At 39.5% G+C, this 25,358-nt stretch overlaps 1 protein-coding gene across 1 annotated transcript in view; it reads right to left on the bottom strand.

Moving 5' to 3' along the window:
- Positions 1–22,701, bottom strand: part of NPHP3 (nephrocystin 3) — a 45,371-nt gene extending 22,670 nt beyond the window's left edge. Inside the window, exons 1-9 of the mRNA XM_030816819.1 lie at positions 22,223–22,701; positions 19,952–20,077; positions 19,246–19,396; positions 17,012–17,164; positions 15,337–15,470; positions 13,397–13,557; positions 8,349–8,505; positions 6,018–6,092; positions 571–744 (exon numbers count right to left, since the gene is read on the bottom strand). Of these exons, the coding sequence (XP_030672679.1) occupies positions 571–744; positions 6,018–6,092; positions 8,349–8,505; positions 13,397–13,557; positions 15,337–15,470; positions 17,012–17,164; positions 19,246–19,396; positions 19,952–20,077; positions 22,223–22,615 (1,524 nt within the window). The 5' untranslated portion in view covers positions 22,616–22,701. The remainder of the gene's footprint in view (positions 1–570; positions 745–6,017; positions 6,093–8,348; positions 8,506–13,396; positions 13,558–15,336; positions 15,471–17,011; positions 17,165–19,245; positions 19,397–19,951; positions 20,078–22,222) is intronic.
- Between the last annotated feature and the right edge of the window lie 2,657 nt (positions 22,702–25,358).

Genomic DNA, 25,358 nt, shown 5'->3' with positions numbered 1-25,358 from the left:
GTTACCCAGGCTGGAGTGCAGCGGTGTGGTCATGGCTCACTGCAACCTTGATCTCCTGTGCTCAATTGATCCACCTCAGCCTCCCAAGTAGCTGGGATTACAGGTGCATGCCTCGTTAACTTTTGTATTTTTTGTAGAAACAAGGTTTTGCCATGTTGCTCAGGCTAGTTTCAAACTCCTGGGCTTAAAGCAATCTGCTTGTCTCAGCCTCCCAAAGTGTTGAGATTACATGCATGAGCCACGGCACCTGGCCTCAGCCTTACTATCCTTATCAAGTTTCCTAGCTATCCTAATCCTGGTCTGAGTGAGTTGCAGATGGTGGCATAATAAACATGTGGTTGATAAATTCTAGTCTGTAACTAAAAATGTTCGGTCTTTATAAGCACGTTTGAATCTCACATATCTTTCTTATGACACAAACCTAAGCATGTCTCAACATGGATAATCAAGCCATGAGATTAGACAACTAATATAATCATAAACCTTAACTATATTTAGATGAAAATACAATCATAAGGTAGCCTTTAAGTGGTGACAGATCTTTGCTGGAATAATACTCCAAGCACTTACTTTCTCAAATCCTAACTCATGGGCTGAATTAGAAGCCTGCTGAAAAGTTTCCATTTGCTCTTGTTCATCATGTATGTCCCACAGAACATCACCAAAATCATCTTCTTCTGGAATGGAATCCTCACTGCCCAAATCCTTAGTCTCCAGGTCTGTGTTCTCAATACCCAGTATGTCCTGAACACAAAGAACAACCACACAAAAATGAATGAAGAAAATAAAGATCTTACAGCAAGGTCACCCAGGCCCTAAGTGGGCTTCACCTACTTTCGGGAGGGCAAGTTCAAACACACAGCCTTTGTATAATACCTACAAGAACAAACTGATAACTATAAAAAAATCACTAATTTAAAAACAAGTAAAAGAAATAAAAAAAGGCAGGGGTTGCAATCCTAGTCTCTGATAAAACAGACTTTAAACCAACAAAGATCAAAAGAGACAAAGAAGGCCATTACATAATGCTAAAGGCATCAATTCAACAAGAAGAGCTAACTATCCTAAATATATATGCACCCAATACAGAAGCACCCAGACTCATAAAGCAAGTCCTGAGTGACCTACAAAGAGAATTAGACTCCCACGCAATAATAATGGGAGACTTTAACACCCCACTGTCAACATTAGACAGATCAACGAGACAGAAAGTTAACAAGGATACCCAGGAAGAGAACTCAGCTCTGCACCAAGCGGACCTAATAGACATCTACAGAACTCTCCACTCCAAATCAACAGAATATACATTTTTTTCAGCAGCACACCACACCTATTCCAAAATTGACCACATAGTTGGAAGTAAAGCTCTCCTCAGCACATGTAAAAGAACAGAAATTATAACAAACTGTCTCTCAGACCACAGTGCAATCAAATTAGAACTCAGGATTAAGAAACTCACTCAAAACCATTCAACTGCATGGAAACTGGACAACCTGCTCCTGAATGACTACTGGGTACATAACGAACTGAAGGCAGAAATAAAGATGTTCTTTGAAACCAACGAGAACAAAGACACAACATACCAGAATCTCTGGGATACATTCAAAGCAGTGTGTAGAGCGAAATTTATAGCACTAAATGCCCACAAGAGAAAGCAGGAAAGATCTAAAATTGACACCCTAACATCACTATTAAAAGAACTAGAAAAGCAAGAGCAAACGCATTCAAAAGCTAGCAGAAGGCAAGAAATAACTAAAATCAGAGCAGAACTGAAGGAAATAAAGACACAAAAAACCCTTCAAAAAATTAATGAATCCAGGAGCTGGTTTTTTGAAAAGATCAAGAAAATTGATAGACCACTAGCAAGATTAATAAAGAAGAAAAGAGAGAAGAATCAAATAGATGCAATAAAAAATGATAAAGAGGATATCACCACCGATTCCACAGAAATACAAACTACCATCAGAGAATACTACAAACACCTCTACGCAAATAAACTAGAAAATCTAGAAGAAATGGATAAATTCCTCGACACACACACCCTCCCAAGACTAAGCCAGGAAGAAGTTGAATCTCTGAATAGACCAATAACAGGCTCTGAAATTGTGGCAATAATCAATAGCTTACCAACCAAAAAGAGTCCAGGACTAGATGGATTCACAGTCGAATTCTACCAGAGGTACAAGGAGGAACTGGTACCATTCCTTCTGAAACTATTCCAATCAATAGAAAAAGAGGGAATCCTCCCTAACACATTTTATGAGGCCAGCATCATCCTGATACCAAAGCCAGGCAGAGACACAACAAAAAAAGAGAATTTTAGACCAATATCCTTGATGAACATTGATGCAAAAATCCTCAATAAAATACTCGCAAACCGAATCCAGCAGCACATCAAAAAGCTTATCCACCATGATCAAGTGGGCTTCAGCCCTGGATGCAAGCCTGGTTCAACATATGCAAATCAATAAATGTAATCCAGCATATAAACAGAACCAAAGACAAAAACCACATGATTATCTCAACAGATGCAGAAAAGGCCTTAGACAAAATTCAACAACGCTTCATGCTAAAAACTCTCAATAAATTAGGTATTGATGGAACATATCTCAAAATAATTAAGAGCTATCTATGACAAACCCACAACCAATATCATACTGAATGGGCAAAAACTGGAAGCATTCCCTTTGAAAATTGGCACAAGACAGGGATGCCCTCTCTCACCACTCCTATTCAACATAGTGTTGGAAGTTCTGGCCAGGGCAATTAGGCAGGAGAAGGAAATAAAGGGTATTCGATTAGGAAAAGAGGAAGTCAAATTGTCCCTGTTTGCAGATGACATGATTGTATATCTAGAAAACCCCATCATCTCAGCCCAAAATCTCCTTAAGCTGATAAGCAACTTCAGCAAAGTCTCAGGATACAAAATCAATGTACAAAAATCACAAGCATTCTTATATACCAACAACAGACAAAGAGAGAGCCAAATCATGAGTGAACTCCCATTCACAATTGCTTCAAAGACAATAAAATACCTAGGAATCCAACTTACAAGGGACGTGAAGGACCTCTTGAAGGAGAACTACAAACCACTGCTCAATGAAATAAAAGAGGATACAAACAAATGGAAGAACATTCCATGCTCATGGGTTGGAAGAATCAATATCGTGAAAATGGCCATACTGCCCAAGGTAATTTATAGATTCAATGCCATCCCCATCAAGCTACCAATGACTTTCTTCACAGAATTGGAAAAAACTACTTTAAAGTTCATATGGAACCAAAAAAGAGCCCGCATTGCCAAGTCAATCCTAAGCCAAAAGAACAAAGCTGGAGGCATCATGCTACCTGACTTCAAACTATACTACAAGGCTACAGTAACCAAAACAGCATGGTACTGGTACCAAAACAGAGATACAGATCAGTGGAACAGAACAGAGCCCTCAGAAATAATGCCGCATATCTACAACTATCTGATCTTTGACAAACCTGACAAAAACAAGCAATGGGGAAAGGATTCCCTATTTAATAAATGGTGCTGGGAAAACTGGTTAGCCCTATGTAGAAAGCTGAAACTGGATCCCTTCCTTACACCTTATACAAAAATTAATTTAAGATGGATTAAAGACTTACATGTTAGACCTAAAACCATAAAAACCCAGAAGAAAACCTAGGCAATACCATTCAGGACATAGGCATGGGCAAGGACTTCATGTCTAAAACACCAAAAGCAATGGCAACAAAAGCCAAAATTGACAAATGGGATCTAATTAAACTAAAGAGCTTCTGCACAGCAAAAGAAACTGCCATCAGAGTGAACAGGCAACCTACAAAATGGGAGAAAATTTTCGCAACCTACTCATCTGACAAAGGGCTAATATCCAGAATCTACGATGAACTCAAACAAATTTACTAGAAAAAAACAAACAACCCCATCAAAAAGTGGGCCAAGGACATGAACAGACACTTCTCAAAAGAAGACATTTATGCAGCCAAAAAACACATGAAAAAATGCTCATCATCACTGACCATCAGAGAAACGCAAATGAAAACCACAATGAGATACCATCTCACACCAGTTAGAATGGCCATCATTAAAATGTCAGGAAACAACAGGTGCTGGAGAGGATATGGAGAAATAGGAACACTTTTACACTGTTGGTGGGACTTTAAACTAGTTCAACCATTGTGGAAGTCAGTGTGGCGATTCCTCAGGGATCTAGAACTAGAAATACCATTTGACCCAGCCATCCCATTACTGGGTATATACCCAAAGGACTATAAATCATGCTGCTATAAAGACACATGCACATGTATGTTTACTGCAGCACTATTCACAATAGGAAAGACTTGGAACCAACCCAAATGTCTAACAACGACAGACTGGATTAAGAGAATGTGGCACATATACACCATGGAATACTATGCAGCCATAAAAAATGATGAGTTCATGTCCTTTGTAGGGACATGGATGAAACTGGAAAACATCATTCTCAGTAAACTATCGCAAGGACAAAAAACCAAACACTGCACATTCTCACTCATAGGTGAGAATTGAACAATGAGAACTCATGGACACAGGAAGGGGAACATCACACTCCGGGGACTGTTGTAGGGTGGGGGGAGGGGGGAGGGATGGCACTAGGAGATACACCTAATGTTAAATGACGAGTTAATGGGTGCAGCACACCAACATGGCACATGTATACTTATGTAACAAACCTGCACATTGTGCACATGTACCCTAAAACTTAAAGTATAATAAAAAAAATTAGAATTTTTAAAATAACATTGTAATTTACCATTAAATATTTTAAATACAAAAAAACAAAAACAAAACAAAACAAAAAAAATGAATACCTCTTTTTATAAAAATAAAATTAAAGGAATATTTGAATCCCATAGAATTTGTTTTCTGAAAATGTTACAAAACATCTTTGGTTGTATCTGGCTGGTGAATAGTTATAAAGTACTAATGATTAGGAAATATACTATAAGAATGGAATTACTAAGATGTGATTTATTGATCTCAAGTATCTCCGCATTCACATTCAGTTTTTATATTAAGTTACTGAAAACATGTTATCCTTCAAGCACTAATGATGGTAAGTACATTCACTTTCACTTGTTGCCATTCATTCTGCTCAATTAATTTATCTTGGTCCTAAAATTTGCAAGATTGTGAAGATCAAATTTGATAAAGACAATCTTTATACTAGAGAACACCATACAAAATGTGTTGCCAGAGGTCATATCATTTTGGGGCTCACTCTTTTTCTCTAATAATAAATCTTCATGCTTCCTACTTCTCAAATAGGGTTTTTGGTTGCCTGGGGGAGGTGTCAGAAGGTGTGGGCAACCACAGGCTAAACATGGTACATCTTCCCACTGCGCCCATTCTGTTTGAGGAAGAGGGGAATAATAAATAATCATTATTACTATTTTTTTCTAATATATAATTTAAAATTATTTTTTATATTGAACACAAACATAGACATAATATCAGGCAGCATATATAACTCACATAAATTTTCAAGATAGCACATGAAACTTCACAGAGACTTCCAGCTTAAGGCCCCTCCCTGGTCCATGTTCTCATCCCCCTGGAGGCATACTTTCATCCCCCTCTTCTGTTAGGGATAACATGGGGGGAAAACCTGAGAGGGACTTTCCTAATATATAAAAATTCAAAGGGTACACAGAGGAGCCTTCCTATTGAATAAAATGAACACTTTCTCTCAAATAGTTTTTAGCTAGCACTTTTGTAATATGTTTTACACTTAGGTATTGAAGCATCAAATAGTCCTCTGAGATAGATGAGAGACAAAGATATTAATACATGGTCCTAGTAATACTAAGAACATACCACAGGAATGGACTCCTAAGAGAAACAACAGCGCCTTCCTCAGGTACTGTGTTCAAAAAGATGAGCAAGTGGTTTTCTCTGGAAAAATCAATTTTATAGAAAGCGATCTTAAAATATTTTAGATGAAAACTTACAGAGAATGCATATTTACCTGTTTAATAATCTTTTCTACACAAATATAAGTTTTATATACTCCTTCTGCAGGATCTCCTGAGTGATCAATGATCTGGATAAAAATCATTTAAGAACAATGAGAAAAACCATAATATCAGAAGGAAGTGGTGGTAAACACTTTTATACTGCTTATGTGACAGGAACTATTCTAAATATGTAACACATATTAGCTAATTTATCTTCACAACAACCTTAGGAGGGAGATACTATTATCCCCATTTTATAGAAGAGTAAACTGAGGCAAAGTAAGTAACTTGTCCAAGGTCACACAAGGGATTTAGTGTGAAAAATGGAGCAATAAAACAAGAAGTAGGCTAGGCGCGGTGGCTCATGCCTGTAATCCCAGCACTTTGGGAGGTCGAGGTGGGTGGATCACCAGGTCAGGAGCTCTAGACCATCCTGGCTAACATGGTGAAACCCTATCTCTAATAAAAATACAAAAAATTAGCTGGGCGTGGTGGCAGGTGCCTGTAGTCCCAGCTACTCAGGAGGTTGAGGCAAGAGAATGGCGTGAACCTGGGAGGTGGAGCTTGGAGTGAGCCGAGCTCGCTCCACTGCACTCCAGCCTGGAAGACAGAGTGAGACTCCGTCTCAAAAAAAAAAAAAGAAGTATATATTTTTTTGCCCTGTCTCCAAATTTTCTCTTATGTATTTCCATACCACTCAACATATTTACCCTTCAAAATGCATCAAAATCCAATTTTATGTCAATAAAGCTATAATTCTATAAAAGACAAAAGCAAAATGGTATACTATGTAGTCTTACTGAGTTTGCTGAAAGAATGCCCAATCTGTAAGAACATGTCTATTACTACTACGAATATTTGATAAAATTAGAATAAGGCAATGATTTTACAGTACATACCAAGTGAACAAGCATGGAGATGCACTCTATATTTACATTCATAATCATGGCAGAGAGATCTTATTTCACTCTTATTTTATAGAATAAACTCATCCTTCTAGCATACTAAATTTTTTAAAGTAAAGGTTATAGAATAAATAGACCAAAAAAGATAAATTAATATCTTTTTTTGTGGGACATAGTGGACTAGGCTGATACTACAATAATTAAAACAAAGAATGAAATGGCTCTGGAAATTATAATAAAAATGCACTTCTTTTTGTCTTAGTCTCTTTAGTTTTATGTGTCATGCTCCTCTCAAGCTATCTTTCAATACTAAATGATGGAAACAAAAATGCTTGTATTCATATTTGATTTTATTTCTTGGCTGGGCACAGGGAAGTGAAAACTCTGTAAAAATCCTAGAGTTGTTTTCAATTGTATTATTCACATTAACTACAGACATTTACCAAGTTGTCTCCGTGTACAGTAAAAAAAAGCCTATAATATCTATTCTAAAAATTATCCCAACATGCATCTAGGAATGATCAAATTTCTCTCATCCCATCATCAGCTTTTTGCTTTCCCCAATGGTCTTAGGAAAAGTCACTATAAAAAGTCTCCTCCTGCAGCGTGGACAACATAATGAGTCCCCATCTCTATAAAAATTTTAACAAAGTAGCCAGGCATGGTGGCCCGTGCCTGTAGTCCCAGCTACTCAAGAGGCTGAGATGGGAGGACTGCTTGATCTCTGAGTCCAGGAGTTTGAGGCTTCAATGAGATATGAACATGCCACCACCACACTCCAGCCTCGGTGACAGAATGAGACTCTGTCTCTTAAAAAAAAAAAGTCTCCTCTTGACACTAATCCTTGGTCAGTAGACAGAAGAACTCTGTGCTTGGGAGAAAAGCACAAAATACCATCTGATCATACAGATCATACTTTTGCTAGCCACACATTGCGATTTATTTCTTTTCCTCACAACCCACAACCAATCTGTTAAGAAATCCTATTGGCTCTACTGTCAAAATTTATTCAGAATCCTACCACTTCTCATCATTTCCTCTACCACCACCCTGCTTGGAGCCACCAGAATCTCTCACCTGGATGGCGGAAATGGTTCTCAGACTCTGCACACTACCCCCTGAATGACCACCTATTCTCAATGTGGCAGCCAGAAAGATCACTGTCAGATGATCACAACAGCCCTCATTCTGTTGCTTATAGTCCTGCAGTGGCTCCCAATCTCACTCCAAGTGAAAAGCTAATATCCTCAAAATGGCCTCCGAGGTTCTTCACAATCAATGAGGCCCCCTCTCCTCCTACTCCCCTTACTTATCTGTTCCAGCCACACTGGTTTCTCTTCCCTCCCCAGATATGCCAGGCTCATGCCCACCTCATGGCCTTTGCTCCAGTTTTTCCCTCAGCTAAGTGTGTTTTTCAAAAATGCCTATGAATTTTACCTTAGCTTTGTTGGTCTTGTTTAGATTAGAAACTTGATCAATCAATTGCTGGACAGAGTCAGAACTGACTTTTCCATCTTCCAAACGATGAAAGATTAATCGAGGTTTTCCTTCAGGGTTTTTCAGAAAAGCTTCTTCACAGTCTTCCAATAAAAGGCTAGATTGGAAATCAGCATTTTGTGTGCTATACTGCATTGTGGCAGCAAGCAGTTAGTTAATCAACCTAAGTGCCAATAATGGAGTTTTACTACAATGATAAGAGGCCAGAAAAGGTCCAACTGCAGAACAAGTGAAGCTTTCCAAAAATGGATGTGTTATGGCTCTCTTCCAGCTTGGTCTTGAAATATATTAATTAGCCAACAGTGAGCATAAATATAATAAATTATGCATTAAATTGTAAAGCACATATAACTTTACTTTTTAAACCTAAAAAAGATCTCAAAAATACTCTTAAACTTGGCTCAAAATAATGGACTAGACTCAGGAGACTTTGAAAATAGATGGCAAACAAAATTCCATTTAAAAATGTATAATTTCCATGTTAACACAAGTAGGCAGGAGGTCATGTGTGGGGAGGCACACAGGCACCATCCAGGGCAACAGCCAGGCTCCTGCACTGCTTTTCCAAGAGATCTTTCTAATGCCTTTAATTTGACCTGCCTCCCTTCATGGCAGAATCACAGGAGAAATCTCTTACAATGAAAGATAGGAACTAAAATATGGCAAGTCCAGGAGAGGTCTTTATTCCAGATAAAGGTTTCAAAATGAGGAATTCTTTGCTCTTGATTGGCCCTCCTTCATTATGTCAGCACCCTTCTTGGGCAGACCAGGCTCACTAAGAATTCTTGAACCTACGTAGAAGGAGAGGTGCTTCTCTGTTTGGATGGCAGCCCCAAAGTTTTGAGAGTTTTCTCTTTCCCAGTTCTTTCAGACTTTTCTCATCTAATAAATGACCCTAATCCTTATACCCAATATATACTACAAGAAAGATCTGGAGACAGATTGGAAGAGGTTGGGTGACTGAGGTGAAGGTAAAAAAAAGTCCCAAAAAACAACTTTGTTACAGGGAACCAAAATTATATTTTTAATGAAAATTCTAGGAAAAAAAAATCCTAGAACTAATAATCTGCTGAGATCTTCTCTCCCTCTCCCTCCCTTCTTTCTCTTTTTTTTTTTTTTTTGAGACGGTGTCTCACTCTGTCACCCAGCCTGGTGTGCAGTGGTGCAATCACAGCTCACTGCAGCTTCAACCTCCTGGGCTCAAGCAATCCTCTCACCTCAGCCTACCAAGTAGCTAGGTCCACAGGCACATGCCACCACGCCCAGCTAATTTTTGTATTTTTTGTAGAGATGGGGTTTCACCATGTTGCCCAGGCAAGTCTTGAATTCCTGGGCTCAAGTGATCCTCTCACGTTGGCCTCCCAAAGTGCTGGGATTACAGGCATGAGCCACTGAGTGCAGCCCACATCTACTGGGGTTTTCTACACAACAAAGGACACTGCGACCAATTCCCCTTTCTAGAAAGCATTAAATGAAAGTTGTGTAGGGAAACAAATTTTTTGTGGGGGGTATGTGTGTGTGTATGCGTAGAAGTGCGATACTGTATGATTCAGAATCTGCAAATTAGACTACTAGCCCAAAATATTAAAAATTAAGAAACATTCTGTTGCATATTTCTGTGCCAATCCATTCTACCCAAACCACAGAAGTTTGCTATGTTAAAATCACTCTGACCATGTTCTATAGAATTTTGGAATTTCAATGATTCATCTGTCAGTGCTTTGGGGGAAAAGTCTGTGGCCCATCAGAAGACCAAAGAATGGGCGTGCTGTTCAGGCACATGTCCACATTTCAAAACATTCCTTACAAAACTGACCCATGGGGCTCAGATAAAATGATATGATCTCTGGGATTTTATTCAAATAATTTGGTGGAACGGAAGCAGATGCCACAGATGAAACAACTAGTCATGAGTTGATAATTGCTGAAGTTAGATAGTATGACAGGCCAGCTAATATGTTGATAAGTTGCACTTTAGGATCCCTTCAGAAAGTAGCCTGAGCAGACAAAAATGTAGGGGAGGAGCTGCTAGAGAAGATGTAGCTTTGTGGGGCTGGAGGAGTTAAAACAGTGAGGCTGAGGCATAATGAAGAAAGATCAACTATAGAACAAACAAGGGCTTCCACTTGCCTAAATTCTATAACGAAACTCTATAGGTGAGCTGGTTAAAAAAAAAAAAAAAAAGCTGAATGGAACCAATAATAGGGCCTAAGAAGTCCTGAAAGGTGACTGAATTACCCTTTAGGTACGGAAGCCTCCCCATCCCTTGAGAAAGACTGATGATGCCCTGAGGAAAACCAGCCACAGTCGCCCCTCTGTGTTGCTGTGCAAACGGAGAGGCACCTCTCCTTCTACGTAGGTTCAAGCATTCTTAGTGAGTCTGGTCTGCCCAACAAGGGTGCTGATGTAATGAAAGAGGGCCAATCATGGGGAGAGGATTCCTCATTTTTAAACCTTTATCTGGAATATTCCTACTCAGCCAGCCTCTCCTGGACTCACCATATTTCAGTTCCCATCCTTCATTGTAGGAGATTTCTCCTGGGATTTTTCTCCTTCCATGAAGGGAGGCGGATCAAATTAAAGGCATTAAAGAAGAACCCCTGGAAAAGCAGTGCAGGAGCCTGGCTGTTTCCCTCTAATGCACCTTCTCCGGTCAGTGACACTGAGAGGCACAGTGCCTGTGCACCTCACTAAGCGTGACTTCCTGCCTACCTTCCCCGCCTACAACTAGGCACGTTGTTAGCATAGTTTGCTCCAAATCTAATCATTTCATACCCCAAAACCATACATTTTGAGCTTCATAATTTCTTATAAGAGGCCTGAATAGTGGGAGAAGCCAGTGAACACTATCTTCAAATAACTCTGTGGATACCATCTGCACACAAGGAATAATTGACCAGGAAAGTGTTTGCCCATGGAGCTTCCAAGCTGCTAAGGAGAGGCTTTTCTAGATTCATCTTTTGAAAAGGATGGGGTAGTCGTCAGGGTAGGTGAAGGTGCAATCTGAAACAAAGGCTCCAACAGCCCGTTTGTGGTGTGGAGCCCATCCCCACTGCCATACCTCTTGACAGGCATGAAAGAAACAAATAATAAAATAATAAGCAACTGGAATAAGAAAAGTTTAAGTAAAATAAAGCCAAAGTAGTGACTAAAATTATTAAATTTAAGAAATTAAAATCCTCATTTCTTTAACAAGAATAAAATTTTAAAAAATGTACAATATAAAATTTTACTAAAAGGAGATAAACTGAAATCTAAGCAAAAGTAATAAAATATGAAATAAATGGGGAGGAAAACATCAAGAAGAGTTTAAAATTGGAAAAGAAAAATAAATGTTAAAGTGTAAAAATAATGTATACAATGTTTTATTAAAAAGTAAGTTTTTGTTTGTTTGTTTGTTTTTGAGACAGGGTCATGCTCTGTCACCCAGAAAGTTTCTTTAATGTAAAGAAAAAACAAAATGGTTTTATGGATCAAAGATAAGAATTAGAAAAAATAATGTAACAACAAATAACATATTACCAAGTAAGATTAAAAAACTATTCAATCATTAAGTAATAAGATAAGATATATCCTTAATAAATATAAAAACAGGGAAAGAAAAGGGAAGGGGTGGATAGCAATGAAACCCTACTGAAGGCAATCAAGTTGAAAAACTCCTTAAACTTATTCTGGATGAAGGCTCATCGACCAGGTAGTTCCCTGTTCACCTGGCCACTAGGCAAAGTCTTAAGGGTCTACAATGGGCTATGCTACAGGGAAACTGGTTAAACTTAAGGCCCTACATATATCTATACACAGTTAAAGTCAGAGTTGGTCCACAATTAAAAAAGCAAAATGCTTTGGAAAGGTTAAATTTAGATAGTAAATCTAGAAAGAAAAATTAGCCTCTTATTAAACTAATTTTGTTCTTTATATCTAACTGGTGAAAAAAAATCTTTACTTGCAGACAAGATTCATTAGCATGATTATATTCACATTATAAGAACATTGTTCACTTTACTGGGTCTATTTAAATAGTAAGCTCCTCAGAAAATGTAAATTATGATTCAACACCTATACAAGTGATCAAGTACATGAACTTTATATGTAACATATATAGTTCAAATACCTCTCAGTTTGTATCCAAAGAAAGAAAACAATGAAGGTTAATGTTGATTATTGAAATTAGGGGTTATCAACTTTTTCTGTAAAAGGCCAGATAGTAAACAACTCAGATTTTGTAGGACATATGGTTTCTGTTGTAAAGATTCAACTTTGCTATTACAGTATATAGGCAGCTGTAGAAAATACATGAATGGGCCAGGTGTGTTGGCCTACGCCTGTAATCCCACCACTTTGGGAGGCCAAGGCAGGCAGATCACAAGGTTAGGAGATCGAGACCATCCTGGCTAGCACGGTGAAACCCCGTCTCTACTAAAAATACAAAAAATTAGCCAGGCGTGGTGGTGGGCACCTGTAGTCCCAGCTACTCGGGAGGCTGAGGCAGGAGAATGGTGTGAACCCGGGAGGTAGAGCTTGCAGTGAGCTGAGATTGTACCACTGCACTCCAACCTGGACGACAGAGCAAGACTCTGTCTCAAAAAAAAAAAATCTATATATCTATATCTATATATAGATATATTTATTCTCCTTTTGATTTGATCATATATATATATATATATGAATGAATGTGGCTGTGTTCCAATAAAACTTTATTTACAAAAGCAAACTCCTGGCTAGATTTGGCCCTTGGGCTATATTTGCCAAACTCTGATTAAAATAAGCTATAAATTAAGATGTTGATCATATGACCTATGAAACAAGTCTAACAGCATAAAACTTTTAATTATTTTATTTAAGTGTGAAACAGTTGTAGAATTTATTGAATTTCATGGATTTTTTTATTATAAGGATGCAATTAAAATTTATCTTTGAAGCTTATTTGGCAATCTCAATTCTATTTACAGTTTACTGCTTATAATAAATTATATTTTTTTTCAGCTTACCTTGGTAATGTTAAGTGAATAAATAAAATAACTAAAGAACTTTTCTCAATTTCCCATTTTCTTACAGTGAGGTATTGATTTTCAACATCCAATGGAAAATAAACAGCATGGAAAAAATATCCCATTGTCTCGCACATTCTCTTAAGTTTAGGTGAATAGTCCTAAAAACAAATGAAAACATACAAAAGTTTAATGTATTTAACTAAAGATCAAGTGAGATTCATACTACTTAAAATAAAAAGCATGCTTTAAAACAGGTTATACTGGATATCTTTTCATATAAAATTTTTAAAATAATCACATTTTAAAGAAAATCTTAAAAAGGCAAGTTTCTCTCAAATACAAATAATAATAACTTAGCAACTTGGCCTTTTTCTAGCTCAGAAAATGACATTTCATAATAAATCTAGAACAACAGGAGACAGTATTAGGCTATTTTGCTTTAGTATTTGTTTCTTTTTGTTATTATTACTATGAACAATCTGTTTTATTGTCATAAAGAGTGCAAAATATAGATCCATAAATCTGTATAGTAAAAAACATCCACCATGATATATCAGAACGCTAAAGCAGAGCAATATTAGTTAAAAACACATAAATCTATAATTAGTAATGATGACTATTATTATGAAAGAAATTAGTAATACACTCAAAATGTCCTTGGGAATAACATATTCAATTACTGGATGGAAGCTTTGGGCTTTAAAATATTTTATCTTTTTATTAAAATTGAATAATATCACAAAGGAAAGCTAAATGAATTTGGTAATCAACAACAGGGAAGATGTTAATATAGCAGGTATAGCATGTGACACACAGATTCTATAAAATTCCCTTGGAACACTGGTAGGCAAGCTTTTTATATAAAGGGTTAGATAGCAAATATTTCTACAAAAATAATAATAGCTTAACAACTTGGCTGTTTTAGCAGGGATCTTTGTGGTTTATTTGGTTTCTATCACAATTTACTCTGCCATTGAATTGGTGTTGTAGTGCTGCCATGGATGATACGTAAACGAATGAACGCAGCAATGTTCTAATAAAACTTGATAGACACTAAAATTTGTATTTCATATAATTTTCACATGTCATAAAATATTATTCTCCTTTTGATTTTTTTCTACCACTTAAAATGTGAAAACCAATCTTTTCTCTGGGCCATTTAAAACAGGCAGCAGGCCAGATTTCACCAAGTGGCTATAGTGACCCTTGCCTTAGAATAACTCCAACGGCTGCCTTGGAAAATTTAAACCATGGTAAGGAGAAAATTTTACTCCCTGAGACAGACTCAAGGATAGAGCTGGCAGAGAGAGTAACTAAAGTAGACACAATCAACAAGAGTCTTAAACATTGTGGAGAATACGCAATGAAGAATTCACTAAACAAGCCTAGGCAACACAATGAGACCCATTCTCTACAAAAAAAAAAAATTAAATTAGCTGTATGTGGTGGTGTGTGCCTGTAGTGGTAGCTGTTCTGGAGGACTGAGCAGGAGAATTAATTGAGCTCATGAGTTTGAAGCTACAGTGAGCTATGACTGTGCCACTGCCCTCCAGCCCAGGCAACAGAGCAAGACACTGTCTCAAAACAAGCAAACAAACACACAAACTAAACAAACTCCAGAAAGTTCCAACACCTTAGTTTGACATTTAAAACTAACTAAAACGAGTTAAAACCTTCTTTTTCTGTCTTAGCTCCTGTCCTAAGAAAGTTAATTCCAGAAAGTAAAAATAAATAAATAAACCCTCAATTCACCGCCTTTCTTTACATATAATACTGAACAATATTTTCTCTTAAGAAAAGCCCAAGACACTTCCTGTTCTTTAAGACATATAATCTAGTAGGAAACTATTTGGTTGAGATACAGTAGTATCAGAAACAGAATATGATACTAACTTATATTTTAAATTGGTTGATACAGAATTTATAAATATCCTCACCTTAAGGAAAAGATCCATCTCATGCTGGGTTTCATCTGTATAAATGAGGTAACATCTGACAGTGTTACTCCACAGAGAATGTGAAAACAGAGGAGTAACTTGTAATAAACTAGCTACAGCAATATCCCAATCATCTGAAAATAAAATTTCTCAAGTTCATGAAAAAATTACCAGAACACATTTGATCATTCTAAAAAAGTTTAAAAAACATAACAGGCATCATAGAATGGAATCTGATCTTACATCTTAATACTGCCATATCTTCTAGAGTAATATATTCGAAGGCAATTAGTTTTCTAAACTCAAATTCTATCCTAGGACTTGAAGCAATGAATGTCACCAGTGGTCTTCCCTAAGGCACCAGTGGTTCCAGTCAAGTGTCATGAAAAAATTTTACATGAGATACTCAATTAGTTTGTTACCTGAAGTTAGCCTACATTCCCAAGAGGATCTATCGCTTTACTTTCTTATTATTCTGGAAATATATTGAGTTAAAAGAATGTTCAAGAATGGCATAAAATGAAAAGTAGCCTTATGCTAACTATATTTAGTGAGAATAAAAATTTAACACATTATTTGGCTAGTTCAAGAAGCACAATTTTAAAAATGATTTTCATTTTGCTGATAGAGAAATAACTGTACGGTTTCAAGGAAAAAGAGTAGAACTACTTATAACTTCTTAAGTCTGCACTGATATTGAAATTCTGAACAGATCTTAGAGCTATTCTGGATACTATGTTATATAAAAATAAGGAAAATATTCTTTGGGGTATGAATACAGTTGTCCCTTGGTATCAATGGAGGATTGGTACCAGCACCTCCCCTCACATACCAAATCCACAGATTCTCAGGTCCCTTACATAAAATCATGTGGTGTTTGCATATAAATTACGCACATCCTCCCATATTCTTTAAATCAAGCTTGTCCAATCCATGTGGCCCAGGATGGCTTTGCAGCCCAACACAACATTGTAAGACTTTTTTGCAATTTTTTTTAGCTCATCAACTATCATTAGTGTTAGTGTATTTTATTTGTGGCCAAAGAAATTCTTCTTTCAGTGTGGGCCAGGGAAGCTAAAAGATTGGATACCCCTGCTTTAAATAATCTCTAGTTATTTACAATACCTCATGCAATGTAAATGCTATGTAAATAGTTGTTATACTGTATTGTTTCTTATTTCTATTTTTATTGTTGTATTGTTATTTTCATGATTATTTTTCCAAATATTTGTAATCAGTGGTTGAGTGGATCTGTGGATATGGAAGGAAAACTGTACTATATTACCTAATAGAGCTTTTTGGTATTTTGCTCCATAACCTGCTCTAATCTTCAGCACTATCAAAGAAGCAGAGGGAAAGACTAAAACCTACTGTTTTTCAGTTAATCTACATTAGATTTGCTACTCAACTAAAACACCAGAGAATTCAGACCAGAACACAGTTACTAGAACCTGGCTGGCCAGGCTGGCAGGAGTACCATCTGATCCCCATATGAATTATGTAACCTCATCCTTCCTTGTTAGTTACAGCCCCACTGTATGATGGTTTGTCAATGGAAAGCACTAGGAACACAAATTTCATGCTTTGCTAATGGTATTAATAGTTCTAGCACAAGATTATAAAACATGAACAGTCACTACCACTAGGCAAGTAATTGACAAACAGCATGTATTACCTCTGTTAACATTTGCAAAGGGTCCTTCCACATCTATAGAACTATGGGCAAACTCAGGGCCTCTGAAGGACTGCTGAAGCTGGATCATGCTTCCTATGGAAGGTTCACTTCCCAAGGCTCCGCCAGTCCAATATTCACATTGGGTTCCAGCAGCTGTTCAGCAAGAGATTTTTATCTTGTGAAAGCCAACTTATTGAATGTCCAAAAACTCATCACATATACTGAACAGGATTTCTAATTTTAAGAAATATTAAAATATTACAAATATTCAAACAATGATTTTGAAAATACTTTGCCATCGACTTTTGGCAAAGTTCAAAGATACTGATTAACATAATTCTGGTTATCATCTCAAATTCAAAGAGTGGATTAAAAAGAGAAAGATGAAAATAAACAAGAATACAATAAAAAAGAAATCATAATAAGAAGGAAGTTAAAAACATTTTACAGAAAAAAATTCTAAAAAACATTTCCAACTGTACAGCTTAGGCACCAGTTAAAATCTGAAGGAAAAAACCTCAAAGGCAGACTGTTACTAACACACATAAATATAAAAATATTCATAATTTATTAGGACATAAACTCTTTGCAGCAGGGAGTACATCCTTGTCAACCTCCTAGAGCAACAAAATTAATGTCTGAATCAATAGCTACTTATGAACATGATGATTTTCTAATCAATTATATTTGTCAGAATATCTACATCCTTGATAACTGTAAGTAAATTGTTATTTGAGCTAAATCTCTGGCAAAACTGAGCTTACTATTTGTAGCTCTTTGAATCTCAAATGGGTGACATTCCCCCTCAAGTGTTCCTTCTTCCTGTTTAAAACAAAATATGAAAAAAGACCTAGAAAGGAATTTGTTTCTAACTTGCCAAGACAATTACAATAGTTTTGAAACACTGTACATTTGAATATGTCAATACTGAAATAATCACTAAGACTTGTGTTGGGGTATAAAAAAGCATTTTCTCAGCTACTCTTGGCAATTAAGAATCATTTTTTTTTTTTTTTTTGAGACGAGTCTCGCTCTGTCACCACATTGGAGTGCAGTGGCACGATCTTGGCTCACTGCAACCTCCAGCTCCTGCGTTCAAGCGATTCTTCTGCCTCAGCCTCTCGAGTAGCTGGGACTACAGGCACACACCACCACGCCCAGCTAATTTTCGTATTTAGTACAGACGGGGTTTCACCATGTTGGCCAGGATGGTCTTGATCTTTTGACCTCGTGATCCGCCCGCCTTGGCATCCCAAAGTGCTGGGATTACAGGCATGAGCCACCGCACCCGGCCTTCATTTTTTTCCTTAAAAGTTAGCAATAAAAATTCCAGGATGTTGGTCAGATTCCAATGATACTACAGTGAAAATTAAGAAGGAACTGTCAGTTACTATATTTTACTCCAAAATGCATCCATTTGTGAGAATATACTTACAGTTCATTATAAATGGGAGAGTGACTACATTTTTCCACTGCATTTTAAAATGGAATATTTTTCTTTTTTCGGTATCAATCACACTTTATTAACATTTTCTTAGAATATGTAAACCCTTTCGCTCTGTGATTTCAAGCTTTTATTTCCAGAAAACATGTTTTATTTGTTTAATTATAAAACAAATACTTTTTGAATAGTTCACAATGCTATACTGGAAACCACTCAGTGAACTATAATGCAAGTATTCTAAATGATAGTTGCAAAGAATACATCATTATGTAAAGAAATAACATTGCAGAGACTACTAACTCCAATATACATTCTCCTCTTTTCTTCAGTAACAGAACCCTACATTTTAGTTGGACACATGTCTGCCTGGCTGCTGCTTACACTATCCAGTCTTCCCAGTTATAGTTCTAACTAATGGGATTTGAGAAGTGATCTTAGGTTGTACCTTCTGGGAAAGGAACATGTTCTCCCCTTCCTTCTTTCCCTTGGCTAAAATGCAGATGTGCTGGTGGGAGCTGGGGTAGCTATCTTAGACTAGAGAGTAAAAATTATGGGTTAGGGTTGGCAGAGTGACAAGGTAGAAGGAACTTCAGTCCTCAAATTCATACACTTCTTGGAGAAGAGGTGTCTTAGCAGCTGACAGAGAGAACGCACGACACTATTTGCAACAGTAGTTAAAGCAATAACCTAATATAGGTAAGTAAAAGAAATCTAGCAGAATTCAAAGTTGGCTCTACATGTCATTAGAGCCATGTTGAAAGCTCAAAATATAAATAGGATATACACTTACCAGTGACATCTGTACAGTTGTCATCTGAATCAGACTCCCCAGGATCAAATACTTGGATACCCTGAGCCTGTAGCCTCTGAAGTTTGCTCTCCAACTCCCTCTTGGCCCTCAGTAAGTCCTGAATTTCATTTTCTTTGGTCTCTCTAAAAATCTTTAAAAAGAATAATTTTAATTTTGAAAGCTTTTTCATAATCAAAAAGTTGTGTCATCAACTTTAAGGGAAAAATAATTCATTCATAAAACCAATAATCATTTGGTCCTCGATTTCCTCTTTTGTAGGGTGAATGTCCTAGTACCTTTACCTTACTGTTTTGCAACTGGAAGCCACTGGAATTCCAGCAGGATGCATGTCTGTGGTGTGGGTCTGTCATGTGCACTGCATGATGTTTAGGAAATTTGTCTCTCTCCCACTAAATACCAATAATACAACATCCCTAAACATTTCCGAATGCTTTTCCCCATACAAAAACGCTTTCCTTTTTTTCGAAATTACTATTAAAATGTTCACTTTCATACGTTTTTCTTTGAAATGATCTCAAGTTTACCACGTCCAACTCAAAAATGTGAAAGTGGTCTACAATAATTCTTACAACTTTCATGAATCCTACATGACTTACTTCTACTTATTCATCGCATTGTATATATACTTTTAGAATATACTATTTTATTCCATGTTGCTTTGGGGGTAAAAATGTAAGGAATTTACCTTGAATTGCCTTTTAACTTTATCTCTGTCATGTTCAAATGTTGCTGCTCTCTCCATTGCTTGGTATTTTGCTTCTAAAGCACTTTCTTTTTCTCGAAGTATCTTCTGATACGTTTTTTGAAGTGCCTAGAATAATTTACCTCGTTATTTCCTAACAAAAATAGTCTTGCTCCTCAATTTTACATTCTTTTATATATATATATATGTTACGTATCTTAGAATTTTAAGTCTACTTATTATTTTACCAATTATCAGGAACTTCATGTTGCCATTTTATTCAAAACATAATGGAAAAAAACCGCAAGCATGCTTGAACTACCACAAATAAAGACTGCAACATTAAGCTTTCAATGGAAATTAACTTTTTTTGAAACACTGCATCAGCTCTTAAACTTCCTTATGCCTTTTCCATCTTTGTGATAGTAACAATTACATTTTATAAGGCTTAACTTGAAGGATAAGTAGTTCTAGGAGACTGTGTGCCCGTTGGCACTATGTCTTATCTCACCATCCCTTGAGCACTTCACAGTGCCTGGTACACTGCAGGTCTCCAGTAAATGTCTGACACAATAAATGAAATGAATATGGATAAGTTTTTTCATGCCTCGATATGTGAGAAAGGAACCAGTATGTTTCACAGGGAATCAGGATTGGTGACAGGAGTGACTGTGGCACTTGCCAACCCTTATTGCACTCCGCCCTGTTTGGTTTGGCCTTTTCTACCCCCACCTCACAGTTGTTTCCAACGTGCAGTGTCTGTTGGGCAGTGGCTTGGATACATTAAATCAGATATTTGAAATGCACGAGTCCATTTTATACATGCAAGTGCATTAAGGCTGCCCAGTAGGAAAACTGATAAAACAACAGATAAACGGCTATACGGACTTCTTCCCAGACAACAATAATTACGCAACAGCTAATGAGGGAGTTTAAAAACAAAAACAACAACAACAACAACAACAAAACCTGACTAGAAGAATTTCTAGTCTGGAAGACAGGAGGCTTTTTTTCTTTTAGAAAAATCAGTCTGAGGTATTTATTTCACCCCGACTGTAACGACTCCAGGAACTCTTAGGCTGCCTACAAGTCTCTCCCACAGTAAAGAGTAAACAAACGACACAACAACGATCAGAGGGGCCCCAAACTGAGGGCAAAAAGTCTTAGAGATTCGTTCACAGAAAAGCAACCTCTTGCTTTATATATATAGAGAGAGGTTGCTTTATTTTTATTTTTTTTTTTTTGAGACGGAGTCTCGCTCTGTCACCCAGGCTGGAGTGCAATGGTGCAATCTCGGCTCACTGCAACCTCCGCCCCCCGGGTTCAAGCAATTCTCCTGCCTCAGCCTCCTGAGTAGCTGAGATTACAGGCGCGTGCCACCATGCCCGGCTGTTTTGTATTTTTAGTAGGGACGGGGTTTCACCATGTTGGCCAGGCTGATCTCGAACTCCTGACTTCAGGTGATCCGCCTGCCTAGGCCTTGCAAAGTGTTGGGATTACAGGCGTGAGCCACCACGCCCGGCCGCTTTACATACTATTTTAATGAATTATAATGGACCTGCTACATGGAGGGCATGCAATAATTGCTTTTAGAGTAAATTAATCAAATGGACTAAGAAAATTTGACTACATCTAAAGGTTTTCAACCATGGTGAGAATCCAGAAATGGCTTCCAGAAATTTTCATGTCAAGACCATTAAAATGCAAGAGCGATGAAACTTCACAAAGAAACTGACACATGAGCCCCACTTTGGAGCCCCACGTAAAATTTTTATGGGGGGGAGGGGGGAAAAACTCCTAGGAAGAGTTTGTTGAGTTGCTTCAACAGATGTCACCGGCCTTCTGAGCGGATGGGCGCGGGGGCGCGAGTGGAGCTGGAGACTGGCATTTGCCTCCTCAGGACACTTTCCGGCTAACTTCTAAGTGCCTCAGTGAATAAACCAGAAATAGAAAAGCGGGGGCCGGGCGCGGTGGCTCACTCCTGTAATCCCAGAACTTTAGGAGGCTGAGGCGGGAGGATCGTTGAGCCCAGGAGTTCCAGGTTGCAGTGAGCCGCGATCGTGCCACCGCAGCGAGACCCTGTCTCCAAAAAAAGAGACAGAAAAAGGGGAGGGAGTTAAGGAATCATTTAAGACTCGAAGAGAATATGGCCTCTCAAATTAAAATGGGCAGTTTCCGCCGAACTTTCAAAGCCGCTTGGTTTGGAGAGGGAGCAGGACGGCCGTGTTTCCCGGGGGTCTCCCGGCGTCGCGGCCCGGCCCGGCCCGGCGTTACCTGCAGTTCGGCCCGCAGCCGCTTGTTCTCCGTGTCCAGCTTGGCCTCGCGGCGGCCCATGGACAACAACTCCTGGTTCTTGCTGACGCGGAAGATCTCGTACTCCTTCTTGAGCCGCTCGTACTCGGCCGCCGCGTACTCCAGCTCGGGCACCGACGAGCCGGTGGACTTGAAGCTAGCCCCTAGCAGCCCGCCCGCGCCCGCCCCGCGAGGCAGCGACCCGGGCCCGGCCCCCGCCACCGCCCCCGCGCCTCGGCGGAAGGAGTTGCGCAGCAGGCGAGCCTTGGGCTTCACCTCCACCGGGATCTCGCAGGCCTCGCCGCCGCCCGCCCCGTACGTGTCCTCGATCACCTCCCCGCCCGCGGGGCTCACGAGCGACGAGGCGGTCCCCATGGCGTCCGCGGCCGCTACTAGCTAGTGGGTACCGGCGGGGCTGGGAAGCGGAACGGAACGGAACAGAACGGGACGGGGCGGGGCAGCGGGATGGAGCCGGGCCGGAGAGCAGGACTAGGCGGAGCAGCGGGACGGGGCGGAGCGGCGGAACGGGGCGGGGCGGGGGAGCGGGATGGGGCGGGGAAACAGAGGGGCGGGGCGGGGAAGCAAGACGGGGCGGGGCAGCGGAACGGAGAGGGGGAGCAGGACGGGGCGGGGCAGCGGAACGGGGCGGGGCCGGAGAGCCGGACGAGGCGAGGCAGCGGAACGGGGCGGGCGGGAGAGCGGAATGGGGTGGGGCAACTGGGGGGCGGGGCTGCAGGACGGGGCGGGGCAGCAGAACGGGACGGGGTCGCAGAGCATGACGTAGAGGGGCAGCGGAACGGGGCGGGGCAGCGGAACGGGGCGGGGCAGCGGAACGGGCGGGGTGGGAGAGCGGAATGGGGTGGGGCAACTGGGGGGGCGGGGCTGCAGGACGGGGCGGGGCAGCAGAACGGGCGGGGTGGGAGAGGGGACGGGGCGGGGCAGCAGGACGGGGCGGGGCAGCAGGACGGGGCGGGGCAGGGCTGGGCGGGACAATAAGAGGGGCCGGGCAAGTGGGGCGGAGCATGTGGGCGGGGCAGGGCAAACGGGGTGGGTCGAGAAAGCAAAAAGGGCGAGGCGGGCTAGCAAGAAGGGCGGGGCTAGCAGGAAGGACGGGGCGAGTGGTGACTGTGCGGGACCAGCAGTGGACCGGCCGCTGGTGGAGTGGTGCTCCGACACAGGGCTTCTCTCCGTTGTCTGGCGGGCGTGCCTCACAGGGAGCACAGGCCTGGGTCCCAGCTGCTCCACAAACATTGCAGCTATTTCTTTCGCTGCCGCCGTGCCTAACCGGAAACTCCTTTCTGGAAGCAGTTGGGAAATCTGAAAAATTTATGGAGTGCCTGGTATGTGCTTCCCGCGATGTCTCTCTCTCAGTATGCATGTAGATAGAATGACCAGCAAATAATAATGCCAGCCAAGAAAGAGCTTTTAGATTTTACAGTCTAACACCACCAGGGACAATCCTTAGACAAGGTTAAGTTTTTTAACTCATTGCAACATGGGACATTGGAGACCGCACACCAATCTCTCCTTCATTCCCTCCATCAAAGTGGCTAGTCATCTTTTCTCTTACCCTTTAGATTTTCTTCAGGAAGAAGTCATACACCAGGCTTTTGCATTCTTCAAAATCCAGAGTATACATACTAATTTCTGCAGGTGGTCTCCTGAGATAAAGGGAAACATTTCCACCATCACAGTACCTTAAGAACTTTCTACCTTTTCAAATCCGTTCTGATTTCTAACTTCAAATTTTTGAATTCTCCATGTGGATCAGGGGTTTAAGGATCATCCACTAGGTTTCTGACTAAACCCTTTGAACATTTTTGCATCTTAGTACCTCCTTTGGAATGGGCCTCAGCTGAACACTCCCATAACTATGCTTGAGTAAGTAGATAACCATCACCCATTCTCTCCAACAAATAACGAAACTCACTATGCTAACTTCCTACAGCTTGGAGAGTACATTCAGATTCTACCGTCTGGAACTGAGTGTTCTGAAGCATGCATCTCTCCTTTCCCCACGTCATTTCTATCCAGTGACATGCCTCTAATCCACATTTCTCCACCCTACTTGCGTACTGATCTTAGACTACTATTGGTCAATGCCACAGTGACCAAATTTCTTCATCCTAAAAACTGACATTATTTCTTCCTGGCTAACACGGTGAAACCCCGTCTCTACTAAAAATACAAAAAAATTAGCCAGGCGTGGTGGCAGGCGCCTGTAGTCCCAGCTACTCGGGAGGCTGAGGCAGCAGAATGGCGTGAACCTGGGAGGCGGAGCTTGCAGTGAGCCGAGATGGCGCCACTGCACTCCAGCCTGGGTGAGAGAGCGAGACTACGTCTTAAAAAAAAAAAAAAAAAGACATTATTTCTAACCTCATAACCTGTTTTTCTTCTTCCTGCTGAATTTAACCCACGTACTTCAGTCTGCATTTTGAAAGAATAACTTTTAATACAGAAATACAGTGAGAATAAAATATTTGGCAGGTGGCGTATAACTTACTAAAGATGGCCACATTTTTTTTAATAGTCCTCCGATAGAAAAGACAGCTAAGACAGCTACACAGTTTGTGGGACCCAGTGCAAAATGAATATGTAATGCCCCTTATTCAAAAATTATAAATATTTTCTTTTTTTTTTTTTTTGGTGTTTAAATTTCTACTTTATTATGTATCATTTAGGACATTCAAAAAAGAGTACCCAGCATCAAGCTTAAGACAGAGAGCATTCCAATATGATAAATCTCCCTTGGTTACGTGCTCTCCCCACCTCACCCTTCCCCATGATTGCCAATGGTAAACATTATCTTGAATTTGCCAAAGTCTCTGTTACAAAAAACAAAAACAAAACCACTTTAATGACATGGGAAAATCTTTTTTTTTTTTTTTTTTTTATCTACAAGGCATCTTTTATTTGTAAAATGAGAAATCACCATTTCTGTGTACATTTTAGTCATGATTTTTTTTTGCAAATTTATGTATCTATACATGTACTTAGGTATATATATTCTTTATCTATCTATTCATCTATTTTTTTTTTATTATACTTTAGGGTTTTAGGGTACATGTGCACAATGTGCAGGTTTGTTACATATGTATCCATGTGCCATGTTGATTTC

The sequence above is a fragment of the Nomascus leucogenys genome, chromosome 8 (genome assembly GCF_006542625.1).
Source record: "Nomascus leucogenys isolate Asia chromosome 8, Asia_NLE_v1, whole genome shotgun sequence".
NCBI classification, from domain to species: Eukaryota; Metazoa; Chordata; class Mammalia; order Primates; family Hylobatidae; genus Nomascus; species Nomascus leucogenys.
Note: the sequence above shows the minus strand (reverse complement) of the source record. Positions and strands in the feature narration are given on the sequence as shown.